Source organism: Natator depressus, chromosome 10, assembly GCF_965152275.1.
Source record: "Natator depressus isolate rNatDep1 chromosome 10, rNatDep2.hap1, whole genome shotgun sequence".
Lineage (NCBI taxonomy): Eukaryota > Metazoa > Chordata > Testudines > Cheloniidae > Natator > Natator depressus.
In genome coordinates this window covers 57598828-57612146 of record NC_134243.1, presented here as the reverse complement: position 1 = coordinate 57612146, position 13319 = coordinate 57598828, and the positions used below count along the sequence as shown (strand labels likewise).

The 13319-nt window shown below is 40.6% G+C and overlaps 1 protein-coding gene across 2 annotated transcripts in view; it reads left to right on the top strand.

The window, feature by feature from the left end:
- Positions 1-1820, top strand: part of AQP9 (aquaporin 9) — a 35121-nt gene extending 33301 nt beyond the window's left edge. For both annotated transcript variants that reach the window (XM_074964757.1, XM_074964758.1), the window contains exon 6: positions 390-1820. In XM_074964757.1, coding sequence (XP_074820858.1) covers positions 390-591 — 202 coding nt within the window. In that variant the 3' untranslated portion in view covers positions 592-1820. The remainder of the gene's footprint in view (positions 1-389) is intronic.
- Positions 1821-13319: the final 11499 nt, after the last annotated feature.

The following is a 13319-nucleotide window of genomic DNA, read 5'->3' as shown; positions in this document are numbered from 1 at the left end:
ACAAAATGTGTGTCATTTAATTTCACTACAAGCCAACAAATTTCAGCTTTCCCAAATTCCCCATCTGCTAAGGGTCTGGTAGTTAGGAAGCCTTATTTTCTAAAGAACATATACAGTAATCGACCTATGGCCCAGGCAGTTGTTAGTATATTTCAACCAGAGTGTGCGCAGGAAGATAATGGTTGTCACCAATCTACAGAAACATTAGGTCAAAGTAAACATTTACCACAAGATATGATACAAAAACCTCACTGTGATAGGCATTCTAGCTATACAAAATATTGCAGTAAAGTCAATACCACCCATACAGTGTTTATAACTCAGCTGCCAAACAATAGATACAATATTAGCAACAGAGTGAATCATAATTCTGTTTTTCTTTCTTACAGGGCTGGAAATAACTGGTGGTGGGTTCCTACGGTTGCACCTATGATGGGAGGAGTAATTGGAGCCGTTACCTATATTATTTTTATTGAAATTCACCATTCAGATACACAGCTGGAAGAAGACACGGATATGTATGAGAAATATGAACTTACCAATATGGAGAAAGAAGAAAGAATTTGCGATCAGCACCCTGTTCGGATTTAAAGCAGAATGACTGTATAGGCCATTCTGCAAAAACTGTGCCTCAATTAAAGTACACACTTCATAAGTTACATGTGACCTGCACAGAAAACAAAGTCCAAAAAGAATTTCTTCCCCTGAAGCAGATTATTTCAAAATCTGGGACTTAAATTACTTACTTGCTTCAGGGAAAAAATTGCTGTCTTTTTTTTCTGTGGTTTTCAGGTCAAGTTTTCTCCTCGATGAAATTGTAATGGGATGATACACTGACCTGCTAATTCAATCCATACAATCCAGAAGTCAAGTGATCTAATTAACCATTAATGGATGAGGCACTGTGTCACAAAACTGCCTGCACAGAGACAGTTAAGTGGTCCAGTGCTGCATTATCATGTAAAGAAACGATTTCACTCATTACAGCCATTTATTAAAAAAAGGCATGTGCTGAAAAGATTATGCGTTAGGAAAAATATCAGAATTGCCCGAAAGTTAATTGAAGTGGTTTGTACCTAATTTTGTATCTGGGTATTAACTGGACAGCTGTGAAAGGATATGCAAGTGGTGAGGATTGAGAAAAGATAACATGTTGACAAAAGGTGAGAAATCTCTGTCTTGAGCTCTAGTCCAAAAAGACAATATTGATACTTTTGCTCAGCTTCTTCATAGCCATAATGCTCCAAGTAGGTTTTCAAACCAATTGATTAATCTTAATGGAATCTATTTAAAACCTAAACTAGATTATTCATCCAAATGTCTCCTGCTGTGTTCTCTGGGTGAATTTCATCCTTGCGCAGAGGGCCAGCAGCACAACGCTTACGCAATGCAGAAAAGTCCTATGCACTACTTACGTTCTTAAGAGGCCTCGTGTGGGCACTCTGTACAGGCCTCGTGTGGGCACTCTGTACAGGATGAATTTTATCCTCTAAGAGAGAGCAATTTTTTGTTTTGCTAGCTTCAAGTCATCTCACAAAAACAGTCATTAAAATTAAAAATAGGTCCAAAGCCAGACCCCAGTTTCAAACTGCACTGAGCTCTGAGATCCAGACTGAGTTCAAATCCAGACAGTGGGCTCTCTCTCTCGAATGAAGATGGTTAGATGTATTCTACTTCCACACTATTTAGCTTATGCTAGTTAGTATCATTATCAAGTCCTCACTTTGAAAATCCAGTTTCCTGTTTTATCAATGTAAATTGAATGTGTCAAATTAGCTCAATGCAATCTCTAATTTTTATATGGCTGTTGGTGGTGATTGTGAATAAAGAGACTTCATGTTCAAAAGCCATGTTTCAAAACTCGGTTATCAGCTCTATTCACTCATTTTAGGGTATTATTGTTCCCTATTTAACGTCAATTCATCCTCTAAATCCACAACATTTTCTCCAAAGTATCTACACTGGGGAGTCAAGAACTCTTTTTATGGCCAGCCACTCCAACAAATGACAAACAGAGGTGGTTTTGAAAATAACGTGGTCAGAAGCCTTCTCCCAATTTCCAGAGGGCAGGTCTGTTACTCCCCCTCCTTGACATAATATGCCAGTAAAAATTCAGAGGCCCAGCACATGGCAGCAAAAAGGTAGAAAATCATCTGGTCAGACAAAAGCTTTATTTGAATTTGCATTGTTGACTGGACATTGATGATACCATTTACCTGAGGAGCTGCATAGAATCATAGGACTGGAAGGGACCTCAAGAGCTCATTTAGTCCAGTCCCCTGCACTCAAGGCAGGACTAAGTATTACCTAGACCATCCCTGACAGGTGTTCGTCTAACCTGCTCTTAAAAATCTCGAATGACGGAGATTCCACAACCTCCCTGGGCAATTTATTCCAGTGCTTAACCACCCTGACAGTCAGGAAGTTTTTCCTAATGTCCAACCTAAACCACCCTTGCTGCAATTTAAGCTCATTGTTTCTTGTCCTATCCTCAGAGGTTATCTCCCTCCTCCTTATAAAAAGCTTTTAAGTACTTGAAAACTGTTATGTCCCCCCTCCGTCTTCTCTTTTCCAGACTAAACAAACCCAGTTTTTTCAATCTTTCCCCATAGGTCATGTTTTCAAGACCTTTAATCATTTTTGTTGATCTTCTCAGGACTTTAAAATTTGTCCACATCTTTCCTGAAATGTGGTACCCAGAACTGGACACCATACTCCAATTTCAGGTTTCAGAGTAACAGCCGTGTTAGTCTGTATTCGCAAAAAGAAAAGGAGTACTTGTGGCACCTTAGAGACTAACCAATTTATTTGAGCATAAGCTTTCATGAGCTACAGCTCACTTCATCGGATGCATACTGTGGAAAGTATAGAAGATCTTTTTATACACACAAAGCATGAAAAAATGGGTGTTTACCACTACAAAACTGTTTACCACTCTCTCCCCCCACCCCACTCTCCTGCTGGTAATAGCTTATCTAAAGTGATCACTCTCCTTACAATGTGTATGATAATCAAGGTGGGCCATTTCCAGCACAAATCCAGGGTTTAACAAGAACGTCGGGGGGGGGGGGGAGAGGGGTAGGAAAAAAAAGAGGGGAAATAGGTTACCTTGCATAATGACTTAGCCACTCCCAATCTCTATTCAAGCCTAAGTTAATTGTATCCAATTTGCAAATGAATTCCAATTCAACAGTCTCTCACTGGAGTCTGGTTTTGAAGTTTTTTTGTTGTAATAGAGCAACTTTCATGTCTGTAATCGCGTGACCAGAGAGATTGAAGTGTTCTCCGACTGGTTTATGAATGTTATAATTCTTGACATCTGATTTGTGTCCATTTATTCTTTTATGTAGAGACTGTCCAGTTTGACCAATGTACATGGCAGAGGGGCATTGCTGGCACATGATGGCATATATCACATTGGTGGATGTGCAGGTGAACGAGCCTCTGATAGTGTGGCTGATGTTATTAGGCCCTGTGATGGTGTCCCCTGAATAGATATGTGGGCACAGTTGGCAACGGGCTTTGTTGCAAGGATAGGTTCCTGGGTTAGTGGTTCTGTTGTGTGGTATGTGGTTGCTGGTGAGTATTTGCTTCAGGTTGGGGGGCTGTCTGTAGGCAAGGACTGGCCTGTCTCCCAAGATTTGTGAGTGTGTTGGGTCATCCTTCAGGATAGGTTGTAGATCCTTAATAATGCGTTGCAGGGGTTTTATTTCTTGTGTCTTGCTTACAACACTCCTGCTAATACAGCCCAGAATGATGTTTGCTGCTTTTTTTTTTTTTGGCAACTATATTACACTGTTGACTATTTAGTTTGTGATCCACTATGACCCCCCAGGTCCCTTTCCGCAGTACTCTTCCTAGGCAGTCATTTCCCATTTTGTCTGTGTGCAACTGATTGTTCCTTCCTAAGTGGAGTACTTTGCATTTGTACTTATTGAATTTCATCCTGTTTACTTCAGACCATTTCTCCAGTTTGTCTAGATCATTTTGAATTTTAATCCTATCCTCCAAAGCACTTGTAACCCCTCCCAGCTTGGTATCATCCGCAAACTTTATAAGTGTACTCTATATACCACTATCTAAACCATTAATGAAGATATTGAACAGAACCAGACCCATAACTGATCCCTGCTGGACCCCATTCAACATGCCCCTTCCAGCTTGACTGTGAACTACTGAGAACTATTCTCTGGGAACGGTTTTCCAACCAGCATAACTCCATTTTCAATGAACATTTTAAGAAAATATACACAACCATAAACACTCACCTTGCCAAGTCACCATACAAGCACAGTGAAAAAGGTTGTATCTGCCTCTAACTAGTTTGCTTTGGACTACTGTATTCAAAAACATATATTCTGTTAGATCCATCTGCTTGTGTCATATCACACCACTTTTTGGAGAGTCATCATAACAAAATGGGAGGACAGACATAGCTGGTCCATGTCTTTTGGAGAAGAGAAGAATACAGGAAAAGCAAGTGTATGACACACATGTGATTGCTCACTGTACAGAGCTATATGCAGGGTTTACAGCTGTGGCAGCTTCCTCCTCTGCCTTGTATATTGATATATTGTGCTGTTACAGCTTGTGACATCATACAGTAAAATACAAGGCTGTCAGAAAATGAAATTTATGAACTCTAAGAATAACTTGCACTTATAGTACAAATCAGTAACACCCTTCCTCCGAACATCTGCTCTACAATCCTCAGTCTGTTAAATTACAGAACACTCCAAGACACTGAGAGGTTAAAATACCTAGTCCAAAATCACATATGGTGTGATCCTGCAAGTTGCTGAGTGCCCTTAACTCCCACTGAAGTCAGTGCCTTACTGGAAGCATCTGTACAGAAGATAAAGATATGCATGTGTTATGCAACTGGACGGGAGTAATACATTTTGCCCGGAATGTTTGCAGCAGGCTAAAGTTTGTTGTTCCAGGATTTTCCACAAGAAGGCCACAGCCAGTTAGCATGCCCCCCATACCACACGCTGTTGTTTCCTTTTATGCACCATGGTACAAAGTGCGGAAGCATGGGTCAGGAATGTGAGTGGGACATTTTGCACAGGATATAGAACAACTGGTCTACACCTATAGCATGTGTCTGTGTATTAGCTGTGGTACACAAAGCTCCTCTTCTGCAATTTCTGCATGGTGCCCAGATTGCTACAAGAGAAATCAACGGTGCACCTCCTCTCTAGGTCATTCACAAATATTAAATCATTGTTTAAAGTTATCATGGTTAAAAAAAATGACTAGAAGCAACACAAATCTCACCAATTTGGCTCAAAAACCTGCTATCATTAAGTTATCAATTCTACACAGGGACCCATTTTTAAAATTAATTTTAACTCAAACTAATTAATGAGCTTATTTCTACATTTTCAGAAGATTCCCTCTGTACAAATGACAGCTCTCTTTGACTTCAGTGGGGCCAGGATTTCACCCAGAAAGTAAGCGCTGTAGTTTTTGAGAGCATATGTTGTTCTCTTCACGCCAAACAAAGAGACCGAATCCCTGCTTTGAGTGCAAAACTCAGCTCAACCTTAACAATGGAGTCATAATCAGCATCTCCATAACACAGCTGAAAAATAGAACTCCATCTCATGCTACAGGCCTCAATTCATGAAGTTCAGTTTGTGCAGAACAAAAGGATTTTTAGTTTACATAAATCATGAAGTTGTCTATTATCAGCTGATAGTGCAAATGTGCCCATTGCCTGAGTTAATATAAGATAGTCAGGTACAAAGAAAAGCTTTTCCATTAAGAGAGACTTTCCAGTCACTGAGTTGCCATTGAGCAGGCTTCAGTGTACTTATTTGGATCTGAAATATCAGCTCCTGGAGAAAAATCACTTCGGGAGCATTATTTGATGTTCAGGTTATCTTTTGGACAATTTAAATAGTGTCTTAAAGCTAATTAATCACTTTACTAATTTAGAGTCTGCTCTTGCAAACACCATGGGGTCAAATGCTTACTGTTGTTATTGTTCAGAAGTCAATGGCACCACTCACAGTAATAAGCAGTGTGGCCAGTATTTGTACGATCAGGCTCTTAATGTAGCTGAAACTGCACTTTCAAGTAGTTTTGATTCAAAAATTTGGATTATACTGCAAATGAGTTATAATCCAAACCATAATGAGCACATTCTAATACCAATTTTTATTTATATCAAAATCTTCCCCTTTGGCACTGAAGAAAATACTAAGAAATAAATAGCCACTAATCATGACATTCAGTGTTTTATAGGCTGGTGTTGCAAGAACACATTAACTAACCAAATTCCCAGAACACAGACTCTATGGCAAATTACTTGGGTCAGAAGCAGTGCCAGGAGCACAGGAATGCTGGGGCATGAATAATGGCCATTGTGGGGTCAGGGGGCATCCATGCACAGACAAAGTGGACCAAGCCCCTAGATCTCAGCCTGTTCCCCCCTCTGCAGTTCTGCTTGGGGAAAAACTCTTGAAGTAGCTTTCCCAAAAGTCTGAACTGAAGCCAGAATAGGGTGGAATAATTTTGTCTACATGAGTCTCATTCCAGCAATCAATTTTAAGCCATGCACAGATAGTCAGATTTTGGCCTACCGTGCTTTAAAACCTCCCAGGCCAACGTAACCACAGGGGAGCTCCATTGAGGTTAACAGATTTATACCGGGGATGCATTTTACTCTTTAATTTAAATTTACATAACAAAATTTGATGTACAGATTACAATAACCAAAGGAAATAACCCAACAAAACAATGGTTAAGTGAGGTTCTTCACTTTGTCACAGAAATCAGCACAAGCAAGGAGATTCAGAGTTGTAACTGATATTTCATTCTTCATCCATCCAGCAGGGTATTACCTCCCTACAGCTTATGGTCTTTTTGGTAGTGTTTGTTCTGCTCTCTTTCGTTAGCCATCTCTATTTTCTCAGCTCTTTCTCTATATAGTGCAATGGCTCTCCAGAGATTTATATTCAGCATTTTTTTTCATCTACTTTTGAATCTGAGAATGTTCTCATGAGAGCAACTACAAGTTTTACCTCACATGCTTGTTTTTTGGCAGTTGCTTGAATTTTTTCCTCCCACCAAACAACCTTGCACTGGAAAATACAAGTAAACTGACTAAGATCCAGTAACAGCTGTTCTCTGTCTGCTCTGTACAATTGTTATCGCATAGCATTACTGGCTCTGTAGTTTTAAAAAAAGTTCTACCTTTTAATCCGTTGCTAAACTGTAACAAAACAATAGTTAGGAAAAAAACATCTTCTGGGCATAACAGTATTTTTGATTTTTTTTTTTACCTGCATCTTGTTAAAATTATTTCTTTGTATGGCACTACTACTGTTACTGCCTCTGCTTTTCTAGTCAGCCTAAGGTGTACAGCATCTGTTCGTTGGTCAGCCAAGAATGAATAGTAGGTAATGATTTTAAGCCACTGGTATGTGCTCTGCACGTGTAAATGGAACCCAAAAGAAACCTATATAGGTGTGAAAGAGGAAGCTGTGCACACTATACTTGTGTGGGTTTTTCCCTCATTCCTCCCCTTTTTCTTCCTTAAAGGGATGTTATCAGGAAAAAAAACAGCCAAAACTTATTCTTCTGTATGTAATTAACACCCTCCCAAATGGAGTACAAATCAGATTTACTTTTCACTGTCTCCATATTTCCAACCCCAAGCATTCAAAAATCATAAAGTCAAACCCCAACCAGTGATGAGATTGGTTTAAAAATCATGAGATTTAAAAATAATAAAGGTGGGTTTCTTTTTATTTGCCTTCTGGATTTTGTTCCTTTAGGGGGGTCACATTTTCAATCTTTGCTTCATAATAATGAGGGCTAGAAATTTTTGCTGGTTTGTTTTAATGAAATCAGAGATTCTCATGTCATCATTTGACTCCAGGAACCAGGGCTTTAATTAAAAAAAACAATCAATCATCATGAGACTCGTGATAAAAATCAAGAGCTGGCAACACTGCAGTTTATGCTGTTGTGCTTTTGCATTTCACTCAGTGAAGGCAACAGATGCAGACTGATCCATTTCCTTTTTGTTTCTGTAGCTCCTGCCTGGTCTACACTGTCGGGGGTGGGGGAGAGCTAAGTCGGTCTAAGTTACACAACATCAGCTACGAAAATAGCATAGCTGAAGTTGACATACTTAGAGCTACTTACCGCTGTGTCTTCACTGCGGTAGGTCAACAGCTGACACTCCCACATCGACTCCGCCTACACTTCTCGCTCCAATGGAGTACCGGAGTCGATGGGAAAATGCTCGGCAGTCGATTTATCGTGTCTTCACTAGACCCCCGCTGGATCGATCGCTCCGGAGGTAAGTGTAGAGTGGAATTTTCAAAAGTACTACCGCTGACCGCCCTACCTCTGCTCCTGCTGAAATCAGTTGTAAACCTCCCACTGACTTCACTGGGAACAGAGTTATGCCAAAGCTGAGTGGTTCTGAAGATAGCATCCTATATTCATTAGTATTTACTAAAGTCAGAAATTAATGTCTAGGTCTCAGAATCTGGTAAGAAGTGTGCTTAGTCATGAGTACTTTTGTTTTGGAAGCAGGGTGCCTTCTAGTTTGTAGGATGAGTTCTTTGGATGGGTTAGATCTAGAGCCCAATTAGGAGTCAATTTGTCCTGCAAATCCCAGGCCAATTTTTTTTAGGACTGATACAGGATGCTGTATTTGTAGGTAGTGTGAAGGTTCCTTCCCCACTCTGAACTCTAGGGTAGAGATGTGGGGACCTGCATGAAAGACCCCCAAGCTTATTCTTACCAGCTTAGGTTAAACGCTGCCACCACCAAAGTGTTACACAAAGAACAGGGGAAGTGCCCATTTGGAAACGTCTCCCCCCCAAAATATCCCCCCAAGCACTACACCCCCTTTCCTGGGGAAGGCTTGATAAAAATCCTCACTAATTTGCATAGGTGAACACAGACCCAAACCCTTGGATCTTAAGAACAATGAAAAAGGAATCAGGTTCTTAAAAAGAGAATTTTAATTAAAGAAAAAGAAAAAGAATCCCCTCTGTAAAATCAGGATGGTAAATACCTTACAGGGTAATCAGATTCAAAACATAGAGAATCCCTCTAGGCAAAACCTTAAGTTACAAAAAGACACAAAAACAGGAATATCCCTTCCATTCAGCACAGCTTATTTTATCAGCCATTTAAACAAAACAGAATCTAACGCATATCTAACTAGATTGCTTACTAACTCTTTACAGGAGTTCTGACCTGCATTCCTGCTCTGGTCCCGGCAAAAGCATCACACAGACAGAGAGAACCCTTTGTTCCCCCCCCCCCCGCCCCAGCTTTGAAAGTATCTTGTCTCCTCATTGGTCATTTTGGTCAGGTGCCAGCGAGGTTATCTTAGCTTCTTAACCCTTTACAGTTGAAAAAGTTTTTCCTCTGGCCAGGAGGGATTTAAAGGTGTTTACCCTTCCCTTTATATTTATGACAGGGAATGTGTTTCACAGGATAGAAGACCTAGTTATGAAAAGGTTAATAGCAGGCTAATACACAGGACACCACAACCAAGTAACATTCTTTCGTATGCTTTAAAGAATTAGAAATGCCTTTTAGCTGCATTTTACTGTTCTCAAAATTACATTAAAACTAAAGGTACCGTGTGCAAATAATGCAAGAAGAGAGCTACATTTGGAGATCTTTTGTACAATAATTCACCACCATCTCCAGACACCTATTGTGATTTGGAACATTTCTAGGTAGCATCTTTTCACTTCGATGTTTAGAACAATTACAAATTCTACTACGAAACCTTGGACTGCAATGGCATGCATATTTAGGTGCACACACAAAGACAAATTCTGGTCTCTGTTATACTCTGGATTTACTGTGAAGTGAATCAGAAGAGAATGAGACCCATTGTTTCTTTTTGTCCATATTGGTTTTTCATTCTAGGACTATAGTACAACAAAAAATCTATTCCTTATCTTTAATGCAATGCTTCAAAGACATTAATAATAGATAGCAAAGCAGGGATTCCCTTTAGCAGTAGAAAGAAACAGCCATAAGTCAGATAAAAACAAAGATAAATATCAATTAGGAAAAAACAGATTGTTTACTGAACAGCAGCAATAGGATGGCTCCTATTGTTATGGAAAGAGTGTTGGAAAATGGTATTACAGTAAAACAGTATTTGCAAATTTAACCATATTTTCCCTCAAGTGTTTACACTCTACCTAAAATGCAATATCATGAAAGCAAAACACTATGTAATTACAAATATATAGCCTTCCCCCTGTTTTACACCACATTTCAAGGCCCACACCTTCACTCCTATGTAACAAGAATGATTGTGGACAGTGTAAAAACTGGCAATGCAAACCTACAGTGTCAGCCAATCAGCACACACGTCACCTTACACAACAGCTCCCCTAAAGGCCTTTATAACTATAAATGGAGTGATATGGATGGCCTGCTGGTGAGCATCATAAATATGAAGTGTTCTCTGCTGTTTGCTGGAAAGCATACAGCTGTATCTGGGGTGGGGTGAGGTGAGAGACAGAATAATAAGATCCTTTATCCCTTCCCACAATAAAAATACAAAACTGCATGTTTCCATTGATTCAAGGGAAATTTAATTTCCCATTATAATGAAAGGAGAAGAGGTCTGATTTCTGTGCTGGTAGACTTCCCTCCCAATTTTCTAGAGACTTCAGCTTTAGATTTAGACTATGACTTGGGCTACACCCCCGGCAGGGTGCATACGGGGGATAAGAACCTGTGAATCCTTTCTTGGCACAGGATATCCATCCCTTGGATCAGGAAGTGCTGTGCAAGCACTCTTCTCCGCCCATCTGTTTCAGGGGTGAGGAAGTGTGTGGGGAGGACTAAGGAGTGGCTGGAATCTTTGCTCTGCCACTACAGTGCATCAGCTAGCATAGATGAGCTAGAGCAGAGGATGTTGTAAGTTAGACGGACAGCAAAATTACTTAACCCCACACCAAAGCAAGGGAAAGTACGTAAAGAACGCTGCCTCAAAGGGATGTCTCTGAGACACAGTGCCTCCTAGATGTATTCCTGGGATGGTGGTGCATGTTCCAGGCTGTGCCTAATGGCACAATCTCATCCCTAAAGGACATGATCCCAGGATTGAGAATGGAGACCATGATGCTCAGATACGATCTTGATGGGCACAGTATAAGGCTCTATCTAGACAGGTAGGAAACATAAAAGTTGTACAACTACAAAGTCATAGATCTAATCATTAAAAATAAGGAAAAAAAAGTATGGAAAGTTCTGAGCAGCTTCTTCTCAACCTATGTTTTATATTACAGGGACAAGTGTCCCACAGCATCATATCCTAAACCTATCAGAAGTGAAAAAAGGGGCTGTAAAAAAGCAAGTAGATGCTAAAATGATGATCCACATTTTAGGCATGATGTCAGCAAGAATTAGGGAGCTTGCAAGCAATCTGAATTTCAGGAATCTCTGTCAAATATTATAGAAGCAATAAGAAAATGTGCTGAACAGAAAATCCACAAATGTTGGCAAAACAAACCAAGACATTAAGGCCAGCCACAAGCAGACATAATAAATGTTTGCTCACTTCAGGAAAATAACATTGTCTGTGGAACGTGGCATAAATAGTGGTGAAAAGCAACTGTGACCTGACAGTACTGGAAGGGTAGGTAAGGGCAGGTATATCAGTCTCAGGCCTAGTCTACCCTAGAAAATTAGGTTGATTTAATTACGTTGGTCAGGGGTGTGAAAAATCCTGAGCAGTATAGTTAAACCATCTTAAGTCCCAATGTAGACAGTGCTAGATCAATGGAAGAATTCTTCCAGCGACTTAGCTTCCACCTCTTAGGGAGGTGGATTACCTACACTGACAGGTGAACCCTTCCCTCAGCATAGGTAGTGTTTACACAAGGGGTTCTCAAACTTCATTGCACGGCGACCCCCTTCTGACAATAAAAATTACTACATGACCCCAGGTGCGGGGATTGAAGCCTTAGCCTGCCCAAGTCCCACTGCCCCGGGTAGGGGGGCTGAAGCCAAAGCCGAAGGGCTTCTGTCCCAGGTGGGGGGGAGGCCTGTAACCTGAGCTCCAATGCCCAGGGCTGGAGCCCTCAGACGTTGGCTTCAGCCCCGGGCGGTAGGGCTTGGGCCCCGGGCCCCAGCAAGTCTAATGCCAGCCCTGGTGACCTCATTAAAATGCGGTCATGACCCACTTTGAGGTCCCGACCCACAGTTTGAGAACCACTGGTCTACACTGAAGAACAGCAGCTGTGCCACTGTAGCATTTCAAGTGTAGACAAGCCCTTAGAAAAAGGGCTTTAACTATTCCTATGAACTTAAAGGTTACCTCAGATTAATTATGGGCACCTGAATCTAATTAAGGGCAGCCTGAGATCTTTAAAAACCTCTTCTTGTGAGGGAGGAGGGTGGAGAAGCCAGCTGCAGAAGGGTTGTGTACAGCGAGGGGGAAACGCTTCTCCTAGGAAAAAAGCAGTTTTTCCCTATAAGGGGAAATCTTGTGTTTATTTCTGTTTGAGGAAGGGATCTTGATTCCCAGTGTAGCTAGGCCCAGAGTGGGTTAGAGAGGGTTGCTGGCAACTGCATAAGAGGAGGCAGATTTCCAGTGCGAGTTAGGAAATGTATTTTTGTTTGTTTGTTTAAAGATGCCCTCGGGTGAAAACCCCAAGGCCTATCCTATCAATATTGAAGTATTAAACCTCTGCAGTGGGGCTGATTTACCCCAGGCTCCTCCCCCCAACACCAGAGGGAGAAACGCTGGACCCTGACATGACAAAAGAGGTATGTTGTCACAACACTTAGTCACGGCCATTCTTCCCTTCTCCACCACGAGCATCATGTTTGACTCATGAAATTAAAATCTGGTATCAGAGGTGAATTCAAACCTTTCCGAAATAAGTACTTTCTAATTCAGGCACCTGTTTTGATACATCACTAGTCAATACAAAGAAATATAACTTATTAAAAGTTGAGCTTTTGAGTCTTGTGTGAATGATGTTGCATATTTTAATGTGCTCATTAACAGCACTTAATAATAATGTAATACATGAGGAATACTTTCAGCATCTTCAAAAAGTAGTCTGTACTCCAGTCATTTCAACTTTGCAGTCATGTCAACAGGATTGTCAATGAGAAAGTAACAGAGCTTGCACCACATTGAAACTCAAGAACACTACACTTGAATACAGAGATCAGGAACAAACTTGACCAGAATTCAATAGATGTAACTAACCTCAAATAACTAACATGCAGCCACAGATGCCTAAGTTTGGCAGCAAAATATTGCTAACTTAAATAGCTATTTGTTTTATCTGATGTTTTCT